This window comes from Dermacentor albipictus, chromosome 1, assembly GCF_038994185.2.
Source record: "Dermacentor albipictus isolate Rhodes 1998 colony chromosome 1, USDA_Dalb.pri_finalv2, whole genome shotgun sequence".
In the NCBI taxonomy this organism is placed as follows: Eukaryota; Metazoa; Arthropoda; class Arachnida; order Ixodida; family Ixodidae; genus Dermacentor; species Dermacentor albipictus.
Genome location: NC_091821.1, coordinates 499626184 through 499650178, shown reverse-complemented (window position 1 = coordinate 499650178; position 23995 = coordinate 499626184). Strand labels below are relative to the sequence as shown.

Below are 23995 nucleotides of genomic sequence, written 5' to 3'. Positions count from 1 at the left end.
TAGCCATGGTAGTTGGTTGCGTGCCGGGCTCTTAATTGTATGGCTATGATTCCCGGTGGCTTTGAGGAATGAGCAATCAATTGTGTCAGCAGCCCTTCTTTCCTTCGTTACCCACGGAAGTTCCATCGCGAAATTTCTAAGTTTTCTTTGACTTGCCTGTTTGGTCTGGGCATTGTAGGATGTTGCGGTTGGTGATTTTATGACCTGGTGTATTTGGTTCGGTACTGTCACAGATACGGTTTTGTAGAGGTTCTGTCGTATCTTTTATGGAGTGAAGCTCGTCCTTAAGCTTGCTCTCTATTGTGGCTTCCATGTATTTTATTGCTGCCTCTGTGCGTTGTATGGCAGCCTGTGTTCTTTGTTCCATCTGGGTGTGTGTAGCATCCATGAAGGCTTGCATCTAGGTGCTCATGGCATCGACACGTGTTTCTAGATCAATAATGGCCAGGTGTGGTGCTATCTCTAGTGGTGTTTGCGTGAGCTGTATCACTTGCTTGAGTTGTCTGTTTTCTTGTGTGAGTCTTTGTATCTGTGCGCGCGTTGTCCCGAGTTCCTCTTTGAATGTCATAGATGGTGGCGTCTGTGACTTTTTTTACGAGGGGAGGCTACTGCTCACCAGCTTACCTTACCCTTTTGTCTTTGGGTGCCGCGGTTGTTGGTTCTGTCTGATGCTGTTGATTGGGCGTCGACCGATATCGCTGTCTGGGCGACCGGAAGTGAGGCCGGAGGCTCGAGCAGCAGCGGGTTCTGGACGTCGGGTTGAAACCAGGCTGGCATCTGTAGTTGGTCGACGACTCCGAGTAGTCAAAGTCGGAGTTTTCCCGCTCGGAGCTGAACCACCACGGAGCGAAGATCAGCCGCCTTGGTCGACTGGGTGACCGGGTGGGGCTGTCGTTGAGGCACCCGCGCGATGCGGACTTCGCGGGTGCCGACCCGAAGATTCGCCATAAGCTCTTCTTCTGCGGTGCCTGCGTCGATGTCGTGTACGATACCTTTATGTAGGCCCTCGGGTGTTGATAGGTACACCTTCACAGGGTGCGATAGCCCCTGGGAGGTGAGGCTCATAATTTAGAGGGTGGCCGCTGTGGCCTCGTGAGGGGTGCTACGATGATGATGTTCGAGCCGTGTCACAGGCGGATGATGAAGTCGTCCCCCCTGCAGATCGGAGCCCCTCCGGTGGCTTAGACGATCGCCTTGGCCACTTAGTGGGTCTGCAGTTTTCGAACTATCAGACCCGGCGTCGGGCGGATGATGATTTGCATGTCAGTGTGCGGGAGCGCAGCCGCACGTCGGCGAGGCCTGCTCCTTGCAGCCGCGTCTTCAGAAATAGGTGCTCGGGGTCCACGCTCCTCACAGGTAGCTCACGACGAAGCTTTCGTAGCGCCGTGCTGGCGCCTGGCTTAGAGCTAGCCCTAACGGCGTGGTTTTCGATGCCGTGGTTTGCCCGACTGGGTCTTGCTCACCACTCGGTTGTTTTTGCAGGCAGCGTTTCCCATAAAGGGAAACGACCGTTTGCCACTGGGATTCTTGATTATGGAGCTACTACGAGAGGATGGAAGACGGACCGGGCAAGGCCTCGTCAGGCAGGGGTCTCGGGTGACTGTAGGATGCAATTTCCATGATTTCGGTAGCAGTGGGTCGATGGGCAATGGTGCCTGGGTTTCACGCGATCCGGGCTGGGTCGCCCCCACAGCTCATCGCGGACGCGGTGGCTACTTGCGGGTCTTCGAGCTACCGCGCGCAAGCGTTCGGCGTTAGGGTTAACCCTAATGCTGGCGTGGCCGAATGAATAGGGCTCTCGTTGGTCGTAAAAACCTCGGCTCACCGAAGTTTGGCTGCGTTGAACCCCCTTGATGTTTACGAATATATTCCGCTGATCCCAGTGGTGCCAGGAAATTTTGGGTGCTTCGAAAATTGAAAATCACGGAGCCGATGCGAAGCACCCCTGCACGCCTCGGGCGCTCGAACCGCACCCCGTGGTAACGGGAACGAACAGCTATCGTCTACTTTTCCAGCTGTTCATGATAAGCTACATGGCGTTTTCACGCAAGTTTCACGGCTATATAGCGCGAAGAAAGATTGCACGTAATTAGGAGCTCGGCTGACTGCGAGGACAGGGTCTAAAACATCGTTATAATTGGTGCATTACACTCTCTACACACGCGGGCAGAGGCGTGCAATACATGGCTAAAACCTTTATATCTCGCTTTGTCCTCCAGAAGCTCTTGTGGTCTTCTCCTTCTATATTATGCAGCGGGCTTCCGCGTCGGTCACGTCTCTGCCGACATAAAGCACATGACGTTGCGAGGTAGTCCTGAATAGCCGTGTAAGCCTGCTGTGGTAGCGTAGCAGCTGAGATCCGCACATCAAGAGGCAATTTCGTCAGCGTTTACACGCATAACTACTCACAATGCTGCAAGAATTTAATTATGTTCAAGCAGACCGCTACACTAAATTGAGTAGTGGCGGAGAGATTGTGCGCTCTCACTGAAGACGTTTGCAACGAATCAAGACACTGGTAGTACCAAGAATTGATATTATGATGAATTCTGGGGCTTTACGTGACAAAACCACGATCTGATTACGAGGCACGCCGTAGTGGGGGACTCCGGAAATTTGGACCAGATGGGGTTCCTTAACGTGCACGTGAATCTAAGTACACGGGTGTTTTCGCATTTCGCCCCCATTAAAATGCGGCCGCCGTGATCCTGAGATCACGTGATTAGCAGCCAAATACCATAGCCACTAAGCAACTATGGCGGGTATGATAATCCACGGGCTTAAATAAGTCTATAGAAAGCAGCCCTGGGTATTGGAGCAGGAAAGGTACTTTGTCCTTGGTCTCGGCCGAGCAATTCATCCTTGCGCATTTCATTTTCTCATTCAACTAGGAAGTAGATAACACGATGAGAACGCAATAGGATTTTAACTGTGATGTGTCCTTTCCAAGCTTCAGTTGACTTCCAATTGCAGGCCCATTGAATTACCGTGTCATATCAAAGCGGCGGCGCGCATTAAACACAGCTAGCCTAAAGTGTTTCATTTGCAATTCTGATAAGAAGCCTGGCTATGATTCATGCGGGAAAGTACTATTTGGAAGGGCTAGTTCAGAGTGGAATATTGCCTCGGAATATGCACCGAGTGATGACTCGCGCAGACGATGGCGTTGACACGTGCGCTTATTTATCCCTTTTCCCAGGACTGCATGTTAACCACTAGCAACTTAAACTTATCACTCAGCGCAAGACACGCCTGCATGATTTGGAACTTACTCGATCGTTATCTTTGATTCTAGCTGTTGTGCATGTGCTCGCCGAATTTTGCGTAATAAGACTGCATGCGCGACACGAATTGTGATGTACTTTCTGAAAGGCACGTGGGCACCAGCGATTAGGCTGGAACGTTCGATGACTCATGTATAAAAGCCAACATGCTTGACCCACAGATCAGATTTCGACGATCACTGACTGTGTTCGCCGCTATCATTGCAATTAGAATGTCCCGTGCTTTTGTGGGCACAGGTTCACCTAATATTAAGTTTTGTGATTCAGTTTTGTTACTGCGTTTATCGTCGTCACTACGACGACACAGTGTGCACGAGATGGTGGTATTTTGGGACTCAAGCGATACATTTCCTTTGAGATGGGCGGTATCCCGCCACCAAGAAACTGTAATCTAGAAAAAAGCATCGATGGCTTTGGCATACCAAGGAGCATGTTATAGGACTCTATTAGCAGAGAAATCCCAGACACTTAAAAACAGCATGTCTTAGAGGAGCTGGCTCGGTGAATTTACCACAAGTGCGGAACACGTAGTACTGAGGACGAAAGTTTACAACGCGAAAAAGATAACTATTACTGTTCTGCATATGTGAATGGTTCACAATAGAGAGAGGCAAGCTGTAAGCCATAAAGAAGGTATATGCCTCACGTCTAAATTTCAAACTGCGTCACTAGGTGGTGACAAGATTTGCTTTGCTTTTTCGTGGTATCAATGACCCCCAAACTGTTTCTTATAGTACAACATGCTCATTCTCAGCGGTGGACCTTTCTTGGATCGGCATGGCCTTATCTGCCGGTAGCTCCGCGGTATACGGCGCTGCTGTCAGTTGTTCAAGATGGTGGTTGTGCTTCATACGTCCATGGCGTACAAGCAATGAACTGCGATTCATTTTCTATGGAACAAGGGACGAACGCCCATCGAAATCCAAGGAAAGTGCAGCCCACGTATGGGGAACGGTGCCTCGCTTTGAGAAGTGTGAGGTGGTGGTGTTGTGAGTTCGCAAATGGGCCGTGAAGACTTGCGTGACGATGATCGTTTGCGGAGGCCGCGTGCGTCGCTGACTGACATTTCCCGCATGGATACAATGCTGAAAGCGGATCGGCATGTGCACCTCAAGGACATTTCCCGGAAGCTTGGCATTTCGTTTAGGAGTGTTTACGCCATCGTTCACGGGTGCGTAGGGTACCGGAAGGTTTAATTTCGGTGGGTGCCTAAGCAGTTGGATGACATGATGAAAAGCAAGAGAATGATTGCTTCACTGAATTATCTGCAATGGCATGCCGAGAAGGATGAAAATTTTCTGGACCGCATTGTTACTGGCGATGAAACGTGGATACTACATTTCACGCTGGTATTGAAGTAGCAGAGCATGGTGTGGAAACATCTAGGTTCGCCTGTGACAGACACACACACATACACAGAATACGTTCAGTGTCATCTGTTGGGAAAGTGATGTTTACGGTCTTCTCGAATCGCCGAGGACCACTCCTGCTGGTTTCATGCCACAAGGTGCAACCATCAATGCCAACATTTATTGTTCCACACTGTCACGTCTGCCAGCTGCCGTCAGGCGAAAACGCCTAGGAATTCTCGATGAGGACAACGCGGTTATCCTCCATGACAATGCGAGGCCACGTCTTACAATCAGAAACGCTGACAAGCTCTGGTAATTTCACTAGGAGAGTCAGGACCACCCACCATACAGTCCGGACCTGGCACCTAGTGCTTTCCATGTCTTCAGTCCGCTGAAGAAGTTCCTGGCAGGAGACCGATTCACGTGCAACGATGAACTTGGTTAAAACACGTTGGCGGGCCAGTTGTTTAGAATCCATGATAGAGTGTATAAGCGCGACTGAACGAGAACGTAGAAAGAAACAGGTACACAGAGAAGCGCTCTCTCTGTGTATTTGTTACTTTCTAGGTCCTCGTTCAGTCACGCTTATATACTCTATCATGGCAACGATGAAGCCAAGACGCACGTTAAAGAACCCCAGGTGTTCCAAATTTCCGGATTCCCCCACTACGGCGTGCCTCATAATGAGAAAGTGGTTTTGCCACGTAAGACCCCATAATTAATTAATTAATGAAGCCAAGACAGCAGTCTTATGGCGGCTCCACACTCAGCTGGACAAATTCTACCATAGGGGCATCTCAAATTTAGTGTTGCGATGCGAAAAATGTCTCAAACGGTGTGGGGATTATGTGGAAAAATAACGTAAGGTGCGTAGAACAGTGCGTATATTTCTAATTACCTGTATGTACCTTATTTAGGTCAGTGTAATATAGGAGCAAAAACTTTCTGATGCATTCTCGTACGTATGTGTCGTTCTTTTACGATATGCCAGCTATTCAGAAAATGTCTACTTTCAGCCACTTTGTGAGCTCGTCATTGACACTAGGGTGAAATGCAACAGAAGTGTCGCAGAACGGAGGTATTAATATTGCGATGTTGTAGTCACACTGAAGAACCAAACATGTAACTCTTTTGTTGACTTGAGACCAGAACAACAACTTGAGACCAGAACAACAAGCAACACTCCAATCAAAACGATAGGATCCAGCGCAGTCATCAGTCGTCGAATCTGACCTCACGGCTCAATTGGATGAAATGCGTCCAGTATTTATACATATTGTGTCCCACCATGATTTACTGAGTGACCATTGGTACTACGTAGATTAGAGAATGTACGACACTGCTAACGACGCGTATACGATCTAATCAGACGCGTTCCTTTCTAATCAGAATCGCTACTTTGCTGTATAATTGACGATAACAGTAAAAATATTTCAGATACTGTAGACGCGTCTGCGTGCGAAAATTTGATAGCAGTTATGCCTAATCCGGTAGAGGCGAGCAGTGGAAAAAAACTAAAAACACGAGGCACTGATATACAGAACACAAGGCCTTTGTCAAATCGCTAAGAGGCACCACATTAGAATCGTATGACTTCCATTCGATGGCTTGCACCGACGAGGCGCAGCTTGAAATTCTGCAACTGGGTACACATACATCAGCGCGATCGGCTATGAGCGGTACTTAAAAGACACGGGACTTTCTGACAAATGGTGACTCTACACTGTGTGACGTCGGATTGTACGGTGGCACTGCGTAACACTAGGAACACCTTTGCGGGTTGCGTGACAGTGCCCACAGAAACAGTTCGTGTGTATCGTGTGTACGTGTGTGCGTATGTGTGTGTATGTTTTTTCATCATTTTTTATCCTTTTCTTTCTCTCATCTATCACATACCCTTGCCCCTCCTCCAATACAGGGTAGCCAACCACAGATAATCTCTGGTTAACCTCTTTGTCTTTTCTTTGCCTTTCTCTCTCTCTGCAACTGGGACATATGTGCTCGCGCGGAAGGAAGCCAAGTTACGTATATTTATTTGCTGTATTATGCACAAAAAATGAGAAATATAGGCAAGGAAAGCGATTGAGAAAGATGGCTTGTGCGTTGGGCTGATTAGAGGAAGGGGCACCTGTGCTGGTGCCCCTTCTTTTAATTAGCCGGATGGAAAATTATTCGCTTCTGCACTGGAATCAGGAAAATGCGGTCACTTTATGTTTGGATAGAAGTTTGTAGCCTTTGAGAGACAGTCGTGGATATGATACAGATTTCCCCTTCATCGCGTCCTTGCGTTAAGTAGCCTAAGGGTATATGTAAGCCTTATGTAGTCCAGTGTATCATAGGAACCTCGCATAGCTGTGAGGGCAAAAAAACAACAACATTGGAATTGCTTTAATGTTTCTCAAACTTCTACTAGAAAACATTGGTAACGGCACTTCGAGTGGCTTGCACCGTGTCAAAAGACCTCTGCAGCTTCCTCTACCGAATCCTCTGGTCAACCTCTTCGCCCTTTCTCTAAAGAAACCTTCATCTTTCTCTGTCTCTCTCTCTCTCCCCCTTTCCGGAAATGTACTATAACCCAAGACAAATACACGGGGGCCAGCGACCTTCATCAACATGTAATCACATACGACTCTTCCTTCTGTAGGCACATCCGTCAGCCCTACAACTGTGCTGATGACATCATCATTCTTAAACTAGGAGAGACGCCAACCGGTACGACGACTATGCGATTGAATAAATATGTATATTACTATAGTTACTGTACTACACAGTTTTTCTTGAGTGGCGCAGAACATGTCGGGTTCTTTTAATTTTACTACAGCAGCTCATCACTGTCCGTAAGCGCATACTTTGCCCGATTGCTCGAAGTCATGCCTTAGCCCCTTCCATTGACGGTAAGGGCAGTGAAGAATAAGTTTTCCTTGTGTCTTTTTGTTCCAGGTTGCGCAGTTTGATGACCCTATCTTGGGAAATCTGATGGTCAATGTTGATCCTAAGCAATGGAGAAAACTTCGCTCAGCGACGTCACCAGCATTTACGACAGGAAAACTACGAAAAGTGAGCTCTTTCTTCACGGCTGAATTGATTTGGCTTGAACACGCGTGCTGCATTAGCGAGGTAATGTAAATAAATGTAAATACCCACCTGTGCAGGCATGAAGGGCTAAGATGATAGTAATGAAAAAATATATATGTAGAAAGAGATAGATAAAAGTGTGTAGGTAAGCGCAACGCAGTGCGTGACAACTCATTGTACCTCACAGTATGCAACTCAGTATATCTCACAGCCTGCATATCCTTATGGGGCGCAGCAGCTCATTTAAGACCTTCTGTGTTGGTGATGGGCTGGACCAGCGTCGGAGGATTTTCTCCCCTTAAAAGGGCGAGCGCCAGGTCTATACAGCACAGTCGATAATTTTTTTTTCTGTTACTGCTATGACGGGATTAGCCACAGAGAAGATGCCTGGTAGCCTCCTTGCAGCCAGCGTTCTCGCGTGCAGGACTTTCGGTGATTCCAGTGCCGAATGTACATGTATGTGTCAATGCCACACCGACTTATAGGTGGAACAGAAGTGTGGCTTCACCTCGTGGTATCATTCTGGAAAGACGGAGCTGTGGACGCGGATCCCCGTACGCTATGGAGATTACTGTTGAACTCTGCCGACCTTCACCGTACCAGGGAAAGCTCATGCGGCAGTGAGCTAATCCTTGTTGCTACATTTGTTCGCGGCAGTGGGATTGGTACAGAGTGAGCCCAACAGTGGCGGTTTGATCTGGTGGCCTTCTGCAGCGGTATCCACTGCAGAAGATCTAGTGGCCCTTGTCGATTGCGTGGTGATGAAGCAGTCTCATTTGACGAACTAGTTCCTTAGTAGGTTCATGATTAGACGGCGACTAAGCGACTAAGGACATTGGATAGCACTCAGTGTCAAAGACATGCCTGGTGCCGATTCGAGCGACAAAGTTCTGCAGACATAAATTACCACTGAGCTGCCTTGATTTTTACCACTGAGCTGCCTTGGTGTCTTTGTTCGTTGGCTTTTTATGATATGAGTAATAAAATCGGGCCCCTCGGTTAACCCTCATTATTCTCGTTCACCCTGTATGTAGCGGTTTTACACCACGCAAACTCCTAGCACTCCCCGGGCAAGAATGCTTCAACTAGGGTGCACGTTTTTGAGTGCCGAAAGAACCACCTGCTTAATTTCTGACACAGGTTTTTCATTGCTAAGGCATGCAGCAAGTTCGCATAAAGTTATGCTACCATTATTATGTTATTTGTGAAAATTAAGATATTAAAAAACCTAAAAATTCATTAACGAATTGATGAATCTATATAATGTATGTCGATGACCTAGCTGGTACATGGACTGGTCCAAGTCAGACTTGGACCAGTCCGAAAAACGAACGGCGCTAAAAACGGGTTCCGGCAAAAACAAGACAGCGCACTATTGTACACCTTCCTTTGCAGGCCGCAGTTGTACCAGCCCAGGCAACAGTGCAGAGATAACCGCTGTTATCCAGCCAGATCCTCTAGCGAGTGGTACGGCCACGGCTACGTGCGGGAGAGGGCGGGTACTGTTTTGCAAGTCGGCTATCGCTCAACCATGCTTTCGGCGTTGTGGGCATGCTATATTATTGTAGATTAAAAAAAATACATGAACAAGGCTTTGCGCTAGAACTTTGACGGTATCGTATGATGCAACTTTCACTCACTTTCGGTGACCTGCTCTCCGACTTGTTTGCAGAGACGTTTGGAAGTAACTTGCCATCCTGGTATCGTAATCATCACGTGACGCACATTCTTATTTGATCGCGCTCGGGAATTGATGGGACAGACAGTCCGAAGCAGGGCTGCTTCGTGCTTAGAAGCCCATGTGAAGATTACGGCATCCGCAGTTCGCACTAAAGTAAGCGCCAGTAGTTCCTAGAAATTTGAAAGTGTCGTGTCTCCTGACACCAGCGTATTCTGAAGATTGCCGAGACGGTTTAATTAGGAAGGGCTCTTTCCGACCAGAAGCACGTGTGACGATGGGGTAGTTGGGTCTCCGCTAGGCGACTGTCCAGTGCCATCTTGTGTGGCACGATCGGGCAGAGACGAAATGCTCTCGCTATGTGCAGAATTATCCGCCAGCTTCATTCTGGACGTCTCACCCCCTCCCCTCCTCCTCGTATCCATCAGCTCATTCCCCTTTTAAAAGTTCTTTTCCGTTAGTCGCGTTCTTCAACATTCACCGGACTGTTGAGCTGCGCGGCGGCCCCTATCATTCCTATATTTATGTTTCCGCGTGGACTTCGAAACCATTCACCTAGCTTCCCTCCCACTTGTTTGCTGTGGCGGTTTCTTAGCTTCCCTGGCCCAGCGCCCGCGTCTTTGGTATATTTTACCGTGCGCAAATCAGCGTTCCCCAGGTCTATCATTCTTGTCCTATTTTCTGCGCTGTTTTCATTCCCAACTTCTTAAGATTGTTAAGATAAAGAAAGTCACAGAGAAGAAAAAGATAAAGAAGAAACAAAAGGAGGGAGGTTCTTATTATTCGTTACCTAGACAGGCAAATTCCCATATTTTCCTAGTGCTTCTAGTGCTTTTCGTCCGCGCAGCGTTGTCGATGATTTGGTCAAGCACCAGAAATGAGAAGCCGTTCGGCGAACCGAAGGCCTGGCAAGCAGCAACAATGCCCCCAAGCTTTATACACACGATAGTCCCAGCTTAATTTCTGTATCGAATATTTAGCGCTGATCCCCCCTCAGCAGTTATGGTTACCACGACCCAGAACGAGGTAGCGGCGCGCCATGAGCGGGGCTCCAATGTTCTGTGCATGCGAGACGGGATCGACCCCACGACGACACCTTTCCCCTCCTTTGGACCGCCACTAACCCTCGCCTTGCTTTTACATTCAAGTTTGCCCTTTCATCTATGTCGCTCTTTCGGAGCCCACCTTCTGAAACTTTCTGTTCCGTCAGTGGTAGGGGATGGAAGATTCGTCAGAAAATTTCAGGGAGGGGGTATTAGAACTTCCAATTCCCCTGTCTCCTAGCTACACCAGTGGATGGTGGCTTGTTCTACAGTTTCCACCAGGACAGATAATGTAGAGCAGGGTGTTTAACCGAAACGTCAGCCTGAACCGAAAAGAGTAAGGAAACGAAAATTCTGGCCGGTACTGAACCTGAATCAGAGCCGATGTTTTTTAAACGTGAACCCAAGTTGGACTTAAACAAAAAATAAACAAATAATGGTTACCGGTTCGAAACGAAGCGGTCTAAGCAACTGAATGGCGCGAAGGGAAGAAATTCATTAGGTTAAGCAAATCTTATTTCCTTTTAGTCAAATCGGCCGACTTTCCGCCTGATCTGCGTAGCCGGGCGTCTGCTCAGGTGCTGTGGCATATATGCCAGAAACTCATGGCCCCTGAGCCGAAACGTTTGCGGTTTTTGACTCAACAGTGCTAGCTGCGCTCTATGACAGAGGAATTCTTTTCGATGATCTCCGTAGGACCGCCTGCTGTGCTGCAATTGACTTTGTGGCTTGTCCGTTAAATCGGGCAGCTCAAACCCGTCATAGAAGGAAGGAAACTCGACTGCTCTAAGATCAATTTAAAGGACGTGCACGAAATCATATGCGGAGCAGAATAAAGATGAGCTCGCTGAATGAATGCTGCCAGCTAACAAGAAGAGCGGTAATCACCGAACTGCATGCGGCCGCGAGTGCATATCGCAGTCTCGAAAAGGCAAACATGTCCTGTCATGCTTGGACGGAATCCAAGATTGAAAATACCGTTTATTCAGGAAACACCCAGTGTATACATAGTCGTCGGCAGTGTTAGATATGTAGCTGTTTCCTGCGATTACTTCGAGTTCCCCAAACCACTTCGAAACGCAGCACAGCTAATTGAGGAATGCAGAAGCAGGAAAGCACATTCCAGAGGAGCGCCCAGGCAAACAAGTTGAAGGCCACAAGACAGGTGCAAACCAAGACGGCGGTAATGCGCCGTGACTGCCAGACGTGCCGGGAAGGCCCAAGCGTACCTCTCTTCGCCTTTGAAGAAGACATTTGCTACCGCTGTGGGGCCGTAGCACCGGGAGCAGGTGGGCCTCGGACAATGGAGCATGAGCAGCCCTCCCCTTCTCCTCGTTAGAAGAAGTGCATTGCCAGTCTGCGAGGCAAGACCGCAGAGAGCCGCCAGGTGTGACACCGCGACACGGGCGCCTACCATTGGCCGGAAATGGCGTCATCTGAGCGGACTCTCCTATTGGTCAAACATGACGTGACTTACAGTGCTCGAAGGGTTTATAAGAAGCCTTCCAGAGAGACCAGAGCATGCCCTGGTTCCGTGATTCGCCTATCTCGAACTTCTTGCCGCGGGCCGCAGCGTCCGAGTTGCTGCCGGCCCGTAATGACTGTACGAATGTTACTTGTCGCTCACCCCCCTGTACATAATGTAGAATAAATCCTCCCAAGTTTTGGGTTTTCATCCCGAAGTCCGTCCTCCAACCCCTACATCTGGTGGCAGCGGTGGGATCGCCTCCGAATACATCAGCTGGTGGCAGCGCTACGGATAAACCTTCGTCGAGAGAGATCCTAAGGAACCGGGAAGAGCGAAGAAGAGAGAGCCTTCGTCGAAAGAGGTCCGAAGAAACTGGGAGTAGCGAAGAAGGAGCGAGCCTTCGACCCAGGCAGTCCGGAGGAACCGGGAACAGCGGACGAACGAACCGGATGGCAGGGTGCTGCAACCGTAAGTGAGCGCGTGGTTTTTTTTCCTTATGATTCGCCAGACTCAAATGTTGTGTGTTCATTTTGATAGTTCTGGGAATCGGGAGTTTGATGCATTGTGTGTTTGCAAAAATTAATTAAGGAAAACAGTTTTAACCACCTGTCGGGGCAGCTGCCATGGATCTTAGAAGGTTGACGAGGTTAGACTTGTTGTTGGTGTGCGACGATTTGGGAGTTTAGGCGGACGAACGGATGAAAACGCCAGCTATCATAAAGGCGATTCAAGATAGTGGCAATGATGACAAAAGCATTGAGCTTGCTTGGGAGGTGATACAGGAGCCACGGGAGCGAGAGCGTCGTGAACTTAGGAGTAAGCGTATGCGTGAAGAACGCGAGAATGAACGGAAGCATGAGCTTCAAGAACTTACTCTTAGGTATGAGCGTCACGAACGTGAGAATCAACGCGAACGTGAGCGTGAGCTAAAGTATGAGAGAGAGAAGGCAGCACTGATCAAAGAGATACAGGATTGTGATCAGTTATTGGCACAGAGACAACGGCTGTCTGAGAATTCTGTAGGTAGTACAGAGCGAAAGAATGAGGAAGCATCTAGCAGATTTTCGCCAGAAGCCGACGAAAAGAGTAGTGCCTGTGAGATTGGCTGCAGATTCATAGGAAAAGGGAAAAGGCTAGCTGCTAACGATGCCTTAGTGGCAACAGAGGCCGTTAAAGGCCGTAGTGAGAGCGACGAGGTGCTGTGCCAACAGATGACTGTGGAGACAGCTAGGCCAGCTGCGAACAAATTGGCACAGTTACCGCGCGTGTGCGTCGCTGGTAATGTTAGCGAGGTTGCTAGCGAAGGAAAGGGTACTGCTGACCCGAGGGACGCGAGCACCCATGTAGAGCCAGATGTGCGTGCAGAAGTGAAGTGCGAGCTGAGCGGTGCAGTTGAGGGTAATTCTCAGGATTGCGAGCTGTGTAGCTCAAGAGAATACGACTGCATTGTTCAGGGATCGGTGCGGCTCTCCGCCAGTCTAGGTAGCCTAGAGAGGGATGATTCCGTTGTTAATCATTCGGACTGTGCGCGTGAGACAGCGATCGATACCGACGGGCTGTGTGCCGATGCACAGCGTGAGCTGGGCAATGTAGTTGAGGGCAGTTCGCAAGAGTGCGAGTTGTCTAACTCGAGTAAAGCCTGCTGCATTGTGCCAGAGTCGGTTGGGCTGTCCGCCAGTCGAGGCAGAGAGAGTGTTGATTTAAATGTAAATCACTCAGACTGTGCGGGTAAGAGACCGATCCGGGCCGACGAAATGTGTACCGGCCAGCACGACGCACGAGGCGACATGAAAGCGAGTGCAAAGAGAAAGCGCCGTAAAAAGAAGCGCGGTAAAGACCGAAAGACGGTAATTAATGTAGCGCCGCCAAAAATGGCGAGAAACACAAAAGGGCAGGGCGCGAGGAAGAAGGTGCGGTCGTCACGGACGATGTTGACGCATCGAAAACGTTCGAGCCACCGGTCAAAGGGGGACCGCGAAGAATGTTCTGCACGGACGCGGACAAAGGGCACGGGGCAGTTAATCTCCTCGTCGTTCCGTAGTTCTTTTCACAGCTCAGCGTGCAGTTCGAAGAAACGCAAGGTGGCAGGACGAGACCAGGTGGGGAGTAGCGACGCGGTCAGTCGAGGTCCTGTTGAAAGCGGGGCGGGAGGACGCAAATTGGCAGGAGACCGTAACGTCTTGGGGGAGCTGATAGTGAATCAGCCCTTTTGTTGTCTCTCGGCAGCCAGAGTAGCTTTCAGACCACGCCCAACTCGAGTTAGACTCAAAGTATGAGTCAGTTGAAAATGCTTGGAACGGGATGCCAGGAGAGCTCCCGTAGAAGTAAAGCATGTTGTTTTGTTTTTTATTTTGAGCATCGGAAAGTTTTCGCGAATTGAGACTGGGATTTCTTTCAATGTGTAAGGTTTGAGCTTTGTTTATGTTTTCGTTCGAGAAGCTCGAGATTTGAAAGATGCGTTTTAGGTAAACCTGTAGTCTCGCGAGATGTTCATTAATAAGTACATAGGCTTTCTTTTTTGTGGGTGTGAGTAACCTGAACGTCAAGGTTATCGTTGAGCGGCCTATCGTAACGCGCGTGTGTGTTATTTAACCTTCTTTCTTTTTAAGTGTTTTTGAATTTTCTAAGGTTAAGCGCGTAGATTTTCAGTGAGTGCATGATTTGCACGGAGAAGCGTTCTTAGTTCCATTAGCGCGTGTCCTGTGTGGACGGAAGGAAGCAGACTTTATGACTGGGTTACTAGTGTGTGTGGAGGGCAGCCGTATTCTGACTTCTATTATAAGTACGCGTGGAACGAGTTATTAAAAGACGCATTAGTTTAAGGGTTCTGCGGAGTGTGTAAGTCCCGCAATTTTAATTGTTCGTTTACGTCACGTGTCCTGTAGGACTTTCAGGGAAGAAACGTGAGTAAGCGTGAATGAAAAGTTTGCCTACAACGCAAGTACGCGTTTTGTTTAGTGACCACAAGGCTAGTGCGCTTGTGATTACGTACATGTGAGGTTGACCAGATTGTTCAGTGGCACCAATACGTGCGATAAGTACGCCACTGCGATAGATTGGAAACATGCTGTTCGTGTAGTTAGGCCACTTAAGTTATGTTCGGCTGTTTTCATTTGTTGTTTGCTTCGTCAACGACCCTTTTGTTTTGCAACAACAATAGTACTCTGGTCTTGTCGGCATTCGGGGAGAAATGGATAGCGGTTTGGAAGGGTGGTTGGAACTGTTTTGTCGAAATTGGGGAAATAAAAGATCAGGGTTGATTTTGACTCAGTAATAGTCTGGCGAGTCAGGGGTGAAGAGCCTGCGCTTACGCGTGGTGCAGCGCTGTGTTGTTTTGTTTGTTTGACGTTTGTTCTCCAGGGCCCAGGATCCCGAGGGTTGTCAAACGAGGCTCGACCCCAGTACCCTGCAACTTCTTTCAGCGTTCCTCATGGCCAGCGAATTGAGTTCACCGGCCATTCAGAACAACCGGGGCGAGGACGAGCTGTTAGATATGGAGCTGTTTCCTGCGATTACTTCGAGTTCCCCAAACCACTTCGAAACGCAGCACAGCTAATTGAGGAATGCAGAAGCAGGAAAGCACATTCCAGAGGAGCGCCCAGGCAAACAAGTTGAAGGCCACAAGACAGGTGTAAACCAAAACGGCGGTAATGCGCCGTGACTGCCAGACGTGCCGGGAAGGCCCAAGCGTACCTCTCTTCGCCTTTGAAGAAGACATTTGCTATCGCTGTGGGGCCGTAGCACCGGGAGCAGGTGGGCCTCGGACAATGGAGCATGAGCAGCCCTCCCCTTCTCCTCGTTAGAAGAAGTGCATTGCCAGTCTGCGAGGCAAGACCGCAGAGAGCCGCCAGGTGTGACACCGCGACACGGGCGCCTACCATTGGCTGAAAATGGCGTCATCTGAGCGGACTCTCCTATTGGTCAAACATGACATAACTTACAGTGCTCGAAGGGTTTATAAGAAGCCTTCCAGAAAGACCAGAGCATGCCCTGGTTCCGTGATTCGCCTATCTCGAACTTCTTGCCGCGGGCCGCGGCGTCCGAGTTGCTGCCGGCCCGTAATGACTGTACGAATGTTACCTGTCGCTCACCCCCCTGTACATAATGTAGAATAAATCCTCCCAAGTTTTGGGTTTTCATCCCGAAGTCCGTCCTCCAACCCCTACAGCAGTCACAGGCACGTGTTGCCGTAATTTTCGTGCTGCCAGTGAGTTCAAGCTGATACGTAAGACGCATGCGTAATTTGCACGATACAGTCGTGAGTGGTGGAACTCGGAAAACTGTGGGGGCCGCATTCAATAGCTCCTATGAAGCAGTTGAAAATTACTTTGAATGTAGAGCAAAAGACTACGTGGGATGCGCAGTACTCCTTGTCTCTAGTACTATACTACAGGCATTGCTGTAGATTTAGGCAACCTGAGTGGAATTGCGTCAAAATTCGTGACCGACAACGCAGGCCACTAAGAAAGCAAGACAATGAGATAAATTTGTGTTCTGCTATCTCATGTCTTGGGAAAGCCTTCTGAACTATGCAAAGGGGGAAGGCAGCTGGGAAGGATCAGGTAACAGCAGATTTGTTGAATGATGGTGGGCAGAAAAATGATGGTGGGCAGTTATAGAAAAACTGGCCACCCTGTATACGCAATGCATCATGACCTCGAGCGTATCGGAATCTTGAGATAATGCCAACATAACCTTAATTCATAAGAAAGGGGACGCCAAAGACTCGAAAAATTATAGACCGATCAGCTTACTGTCCGTTGCCTACAAAGTATTTACTAAGGTAATCGCAAGTAGAATCAGGAACGCCTTAGACTTCTGTCAACCAAAGGACCAAGCGGGATTTCGTAAAGGTTACTCAACAATAGACCATATTCACGCTATCACTCAGGTGACAGAGAAATGTGCGGACGATAACCAACCCTTATACATAGCTTTCATCGATTACGAGAAAGCGTTTGATTCTGTCGAAACTTAGCAGTCATGGAGGCATTACGGAATCAGGGTGTAGACGAGCCGTGTGTAAAAACACTGAAAGATATCTATAGCGGCTCCACAGCCACCGCAGTCCTCCATAAAGAAAGCAACAAAATCCCAATAAAGAAAGGCGTCAGGCATGGAGATACGATCTCTCCAATGCTATTCACAGCGTGTTTACAGGAGGCATTCAGACACCTGGGTTGGGAAGAATTGGGGATAAGAGTTAATGGAGAATACCTTAGCAACTTGCGATTCGCTGATGATATTGCCTTGCTTAGTAACTCAGGGGACCAATTGCAATGCATGCTCACTTATCTGGAGAGGTAAACCATAAGGGTGGGTCTAAAAATGAATGTGAAGAAAACTAAAGTAATGTTTAACAGTCTCGGAAGAGAACAGCAGTTTACGATAGGTTGCGAGGCACTGGAAGTGTTAAGGGAATACATCTACTTAGGGCAGATAGGGACAGTGGATCCGGATCATGAGACTGAAATAATCAGAAGAATAAGGATTGCTGGGGTGCATTTGGCAGGCATTCTCAGATCATGAACAGCAAACCGCCATTATCCTCTCAAGAGAAAAGTGTATAACAGCTGTGTCTTACCAGTACTCACGTATGGGGCAGAAGCCTGGAGGCTTACGAAAAGGGTTCTACTTAAATTGAGGACGACGCAACGAGCTATGGAAAGAAGAATGATAGGTGTAACGTTAATGGATAAGAAAATAGCAGATTGGGTGAAGGAACAAACGCGAGTTAATGACATCTTAGTTGAAATCAAGAAAAAAAATGGGCATGGGCAGGGCATGTATTCAGGAGGGAAGATAACCAATGAACATTAAGGGTTACGGACTGGATTCCAAGAGACGGGAAGCGTAGCAGGGGGCGGCAGAAAGTTAGGTGGGTGGATGAGATTAAGAAGTTTGGAGATACAATATGGCCACAATTAGTACAGGACCGGGGTAGTTGAGAAGTATGGGAGAGGCCTTTGCCCTGCAGTGGGCATAGCCAGGCTGATGATGATGATGATCTCAAGTCGTACATATAAAACGAGATTCAGTTATTCGAGTCTTTTTGCATGCAGAATTGATGCAGCGTCCATTCTTACTTATGGGGCAGTACTCACGGGTACTCGCTTTATGTCTGCAAATGCATACTTTCCTGAGCGCGAGAGGTGTAATATACGGTTCGTGGAGCTCTTTGAGCTGTTTCTGGCGATGTTCCTTAGCGAGAAAACTTTAGCGTTGCCTGTAGTGATCACGCTATATATATATATATATATATATATATATATATATATATATATATATATATATATATATATTGACACGTGTACTTGTCTTTATTGGGCGAGAAGTATTGTCGCCTAACAAATGTTATCGCACAGCGCGGGACGCGCCTGCATGTGTCCGAAGTTTCTGGAAAGTTATCGATGCTTCTATCCGCTGTCTGTTGTCGCCGAACGTTGTGTTATCTGATTTCATCGCTTGACACGAATGGTGTAGAACATTTTAGAAGGCATGCGGGTCCCAACGTTTAATCTGGAACATTCGATGATTGCTGTATAAAAGCCGACGCGCTTGACCCGCTGATCAGATTTTCGACGATCGCCGAGCGTGTTCGCCGCTATCGTTGCGCTATAAGTGTAGCCTGTTTTGTGGGCACAGGTTCGCCCAATAAAAGTTAGTTTTGCCTATCACAGTATTGCTACTGTGTTCTTAACGTCACCACCACGTGACATCTGGTGGAGGTGCATTTGTTCCATGTACCGGACGCCCCAGACAAGCCGTGATCCAAGCCCGGAACGCAAAGACAACACCAACGCAGTCCCGGACCATCGAGCAAGCCGCCGTCTTCAACAACTGCCCCTGGAGCACGGACTTTTGCCTGAGACGACCAGGAAGATCGCCACCAAGTCCATCCCAATGGCAGCCCCGGCATCGCCCATCGTGCTGCAGCAGCCCAGGGAGCCACCGACGTTCCGTGGTTCAACTTTCGAGGACCCGGAAAGCTGGCTTGAGACGTACGAGAGAGTCGCTACGTTCAACAACTGGAACAGCGACGACAAACTGCGATATGTCTTCTTCGCATTGGAAGACGCGGCCAGGACGTGGTTCGAGAACCGAGAAGCCACCTTAACGACCTGGGAACTTTTCCGAAGCGGCTTCCTGCAGACATTCGCAAGCGTCGTACGCCGAGAACGAGCCCAAGCGCTATTAGAAACCCGGGTGCAGCTACCTAATGAGACGACCACGATCTACATGGAAGAAATGAGCCGTCTCTTCCGCCACGCCGACCCTGAAATGCCCGAGGACAAGAAAGTCCGCCTGCTGATGCGTGGTGTGAAAGAGGAACTTTTTGCCGGAATGGTACGAAGCCCCCCGAAGACCGTCGACGAGTTTCTTCGTGAGGCCACCAGCATCGAGAAGACACTCGAGATGCGAAACCGGCAATTCGACCGCCGCACGACCTCGACAAACTACGCCAGAGTTCAGTCACTGGCCGCCGACGACCTACGCGAGACTATCCGAGCTGTCGTGCGGGAGGAGCTACAAAAGCTCTTCCCATCATCACAGCCTCAAGTGACTTCGATTGCCGACGCCGTGCGTGAGGAGCTCCAACAACAACTTGGAGTAGCCCCTGAATCGCCGCAGCCTGAGCCGCAAGCGATGACCTACGCCGCCGTCGCACGCCGTCAAGGACCCTCTCCGCGACCACGCCAGGGCCCTGTCACGCCGCAGTTTCGTCGTCCGCCGCCGCCGCCGCTAGCACGACCACCCGTCGCCCAGCGCACCTACGCGAGGAAGACGGACATTTGGCGTGCTCCTGACCACCGCCCGCTCTGCTACCACTGCGGAGAAGCGGGTCACGTCTACCGACGATGTTCGTACCGGGAGATGGGACTGTGAGGTTTCGCCGTCAACGCGCCGCGTCCACAGCTTGGAGAGCGCCCACGTGACATCGCTGATTACCTCGCCGCTACTCAGTGGAGCCTTCGACGGCCATCCCGTTCACCGTCACCAGGACGCTACCTGTCGCCGCAGCGCCGATCATACACCGGCCCAGCCCGGGGCCGCTCTACGAGCCCATATCCGGAAAACTAACAGCAGCAACCGATGGAGGTGCGGTTGCTGTTCGTCGAACTGACGAAGATCCTCCGCCGCCGACGAAGACGACAAAGAAACGATCTCGACGACCTAATGATGACACGCCGCCGACCCGACGAAGTCAGGAAGCCAAGACTACACCGACGAAAGACGGCTTGACGACGCGACGTTCCAGCTTCAGTTCAACACGACGCAGCCGTGATCCGACGCCAAGACCCAACTGCAACGCCAGACAAAGAACCACCGACCTCGATGTACTTCTAGACGGCCACGCAGTCACTGCCTTAGTCGACACAGGGGCCGATTACTCCGTAATGAGTGGACACATCGCCGCCCAGTTGAAGAAGGTTAAGACTGCATGGGAGGGCCCCCAAATTCGGACCGCTGGAGGACACCTCATTACGCCGACTGGAATCTGCACGGCAAGGATAACCATTCATGACCGGACATACCCTGCCACCTTCGTTATCCTCCAGCAGTGTTCACGAGACGTCATTCTCGGTATGGACTTCCTGAACCAACACGGCGCAGTCATCGACCTGAAGTCGAAGTCAATAACGCTGTCGGAAGATAAAGCGATACCGCCGGAGAGCCCTCGTAGTCACCACGCCTTGAGTGTGCTCGAAGACCAAGTGAGCATCCCGCCCCGCTCCAGCATTGTTATTTCGGTCGGCACCGAAATACCCGCTGACGTAGAAGGTGTCATCGAAGGCGACCAACGTCTCCTGCTAGACCGTGAAATTTGCGTCGCAAGAGGGATCGCTCGACTGCATGGAGGGAAAACTGAAGTGTTGCTGACAAACTTCAGCCAGCAGTTCAAGCATATCAACAAGGGCACGACGATCGCGTACATCGAGGAAATTGAGGAAACCGGTAATGCGTTTGTCCTCTCGGATTCCACCGCATCTACCCCGACGACCATGGCTCCCGAACCAGACTACGACATTAATCCAAGTCTCCCAGCGATTAAGCAACAGCAGCTCAGAAGTCTGTTCCGACGATACAAAGGCTGCTTTTCGACGACATCGAGGATTCGACAAACACCAGTCGCCAAGCATCGCATAATCACCGAGGAGTACGCTCGACCACTCCGCCAAAGCCCTTACCGAGTTTCGCTGCGAGAACGCGAAGCTATAAGAGAACAAGTCGACGAAATGCTGCGCGACGACATCATCCAGCCGTCGAAAAGCCCGTGGGCATCCCCTGTTGTCCTGGTGAAGAAAAAGGACGGAACCCTACGTTTCTGCGTCGATTATCGTCGTCTGAACAAGATCACGAAGAAGGACGTATACCCCCTTCCACGGATAGACGACGCATTGGATCGGCTCTGCAACGCTAAGTACTTCTCGTCGATGGATCTCAAGTCTGGCTACTGGCAAATAGAAGTCGACGAGAGAGATCGCGAAAAGACCGCCTTCATCACGCCAGACGGCCTCTACGAGTTCAAGGTCATGCCATTCGGACTCTGCTCGGCGCCTGCAACTTTCCAGCGCGTCATGGACACGGTGTTAGCAGGATTGAAGTGGCAGACCTGCCTTGTTTACTTGGATGACGTCGTCGTCTTCGCCGAAAATTTCGACGATCACCTTAGGCGGCTTACGACAGTACTAGAGGCCATCACGTCATCAGGGCTCACTCTGAAGCCAGAAAAATGCCGCTTCGCTTACGACGAGCTTCTGTTCCTAGGCCACGTCATCAGTAAATCCGGAGTACGCCCCGACCCCCAGAAAACAGCTGCCATCGTAAAGTTCCCGCAGCCCACCGACAAGAAGGCAGTGCGTAGATTCCTTCGCATGTGTGCCTACTACAGGCGCTTTGTCAAGGACTTTTCACGCATCGCCGAGCCGTTGACACGTCTAACTAAGTGTGATGTTGAGTTCAAGTGGGAAACGCCGCAGGCCGACGCATTTGAAGAACTCAAACGACGCATGCAGTCGCCGCCTGTACTTGCGCACTTCGACGAGTACGCCGATACAGAAATCCATACTGACGCCAGTAGCCTGGGCCTCGGTGCCGTTCTAGTCCAGAGGAAAAACGAAGTTGAACAGGTGATATCTTACGCAAGCCGGTCGCTGTCAAAAGCGGAAGGCAACTATTCTACGACCGAAAAGGAATGCCTCGCCATCGTTTGGGCTACAGCTAAATTTCGCCCTTATCTTTATGGCAGGCCATTCAAAGTCGTCAGTGACCATCACGCGTTGTGTTGGCTAGCGAGTATAAAGGATCCTTCAGGACGACTGGCGCGGTGGAGCCTCAGACTACAAGAATACGACATCACTGTAAGCTACAAGTCCGGACGAAAACACTCCGATGCCGATTGCCTATCACGCGCCCCCATTGACCCGCCGCCGCAAGATGACGAAGTTGACGACGCCTTCCTTGGCATGATAAGCGCGGAAGACTTCGCTGAACAGCAACGGGCAGACCCGGAGCTAAAAGGCCTGGTGGAATATTTGGAAGGGCACACCGACGTTGTCCCCAGGGCATTTAAGCGCGGATTATCTTCCTTCACGCTTCAAAACAATCTCCTCGTGAAGAAGAACTTTTCACCAGTCCGCGCCAACTACCTTCTTGTTGTCCCGTCAGGACTTCGTCCAGAAGTATTGCACGCCCTACATGACGATCCGACCGCTGGACACCTCGGTTTTTCCCGGACACTATCGAGGATACAAGAAAAGTATTATTGGCCGCGCCTGACCGCCGACGTCGCCCGTTATGTCAGAACATGCCGAGACTGTCAGCTACGCAAGACACCGCCGACAAGGCCAGCCGGATTACTACAGCCAATCGAGCCTCCTTGCCGACCATTCCAGCAGATCGGGATGGACTTGCTGGGACCCTTTCCGACGTCAACAACCGGAAATAAGTGGATCGTCGTGGCGACAGACTACCTTACCCGCTTCGCTGAAACTAAAGCACTGCCGAAAGGTAGAGCAGCCGAAGTGGCGAAATTCTTTGTCGAAAACATCCTGCTTCGACACGGCGCCCCAGAAGTCCTCATCACCGACAGAGGAACGGCCTTTACAGCAGAGCTCACCCAAGCCATTCTGAAATACAGTCAGACAAGGCACAGGAGGACCACGGCCTACCACCCGCAGACGAATGGTCTTACGGAGCGGCTGAATAAGACCCTCGCCGACATGCTAGCGATGTACGTCGACGTCGAACACAAGACCTGGGATGCCGTCCTGCCGTACGTAACATTCGCTTACAACACGGCGGTGCAAGAAACAACACAGATCACGCCGTTTAAGCTGGTTTACGGCAGGAACCCGACGACGACGCTCGACGCCATGCTGCCCCACGTCACTGACGAAGAGAATGTTGACGTCGCTAGCTATCTCCAGCGCGCCGAAGAAGCCCGACAGCTCGCCCGCCTACGGATCAAGAAGCAACAGAGGACCGACAGCCGACACTACAACCTCCGACGACGCTTTGTTGAGTACCAGCCCGGCGACCGTGTTTGGGTTTGGACACCGATACGCCGACGAGGACTCAGTGAGAAACTACTCCGACGCTATTTCGGACCCTACAAGGTCATCCGACGTATTGGCGCTCTGGACTATGAGGTCGTGCCAGACGGCATTTCGCATTCACAGCGACGTCGCGCACGACCTGAAGTGGTCCACGTGGTGCGTCTTAAACCATTTTACGGACGCTAACGAACTTTCCTTATTATTTTTTTTCTTTGCTATGAGTGCTTACTTATTACTTTCGTTTGTTTGCAGCATCGGGTCGATGCTTTTTAAGAGGGGGGTATTGACACGTGTACTTGTCTTTATCGGGCGACAAGTATTGTCGCCTAACAAATGTTATCGCACAGCGCGGGACGCGCCTGCATGTGTCCGAAGTTTCTGGAAAGTTATCGATGCTTCTATCCGCTGTCTGTTGTCGCCGAACGTTGTGTTATCTGATTTCATCGCTTGACACGAATGGTGTAGAACATTTTAAAAGGCATGCGGGTCCCAACGTTTAATCTGGAACATTCGATGATTGCTGTATAAAAGCCG

At 50.0% G+C, this 23995-nt stretch overlaps 1 protein-coding gene across 2 annotated transcripts in view; it reads left to right on the top strand.

Annotated features, from left to right (window-relative positions):
* LOC135920356 (cytochrome P450 3A24-like) overlaps positions 1-23995 on the top strand; it is a 99162-nt gene that overhangs the window by 26660 nt on the left and 48507 nt on the right. The window contains exons 2-3 of one of the 2 annotated variants that reach the window (XM_065454604.1): positions 7577-7693; positions 9107-9210. In XM_065454604.1, the coding sequence (XP_065310676.1) occupies positions 7636-7693; positions 9107-9210 (162 nt within the window). In that variant the 5' untranslated portion in view covers positions 7577-7635. The remainder of the gene's footprint in view (positions 1-7576; positions 7694-9106; positions 9211-23995) is intronic. The other variant, XM_065454603.1, reaches the window with a different exon arrangement.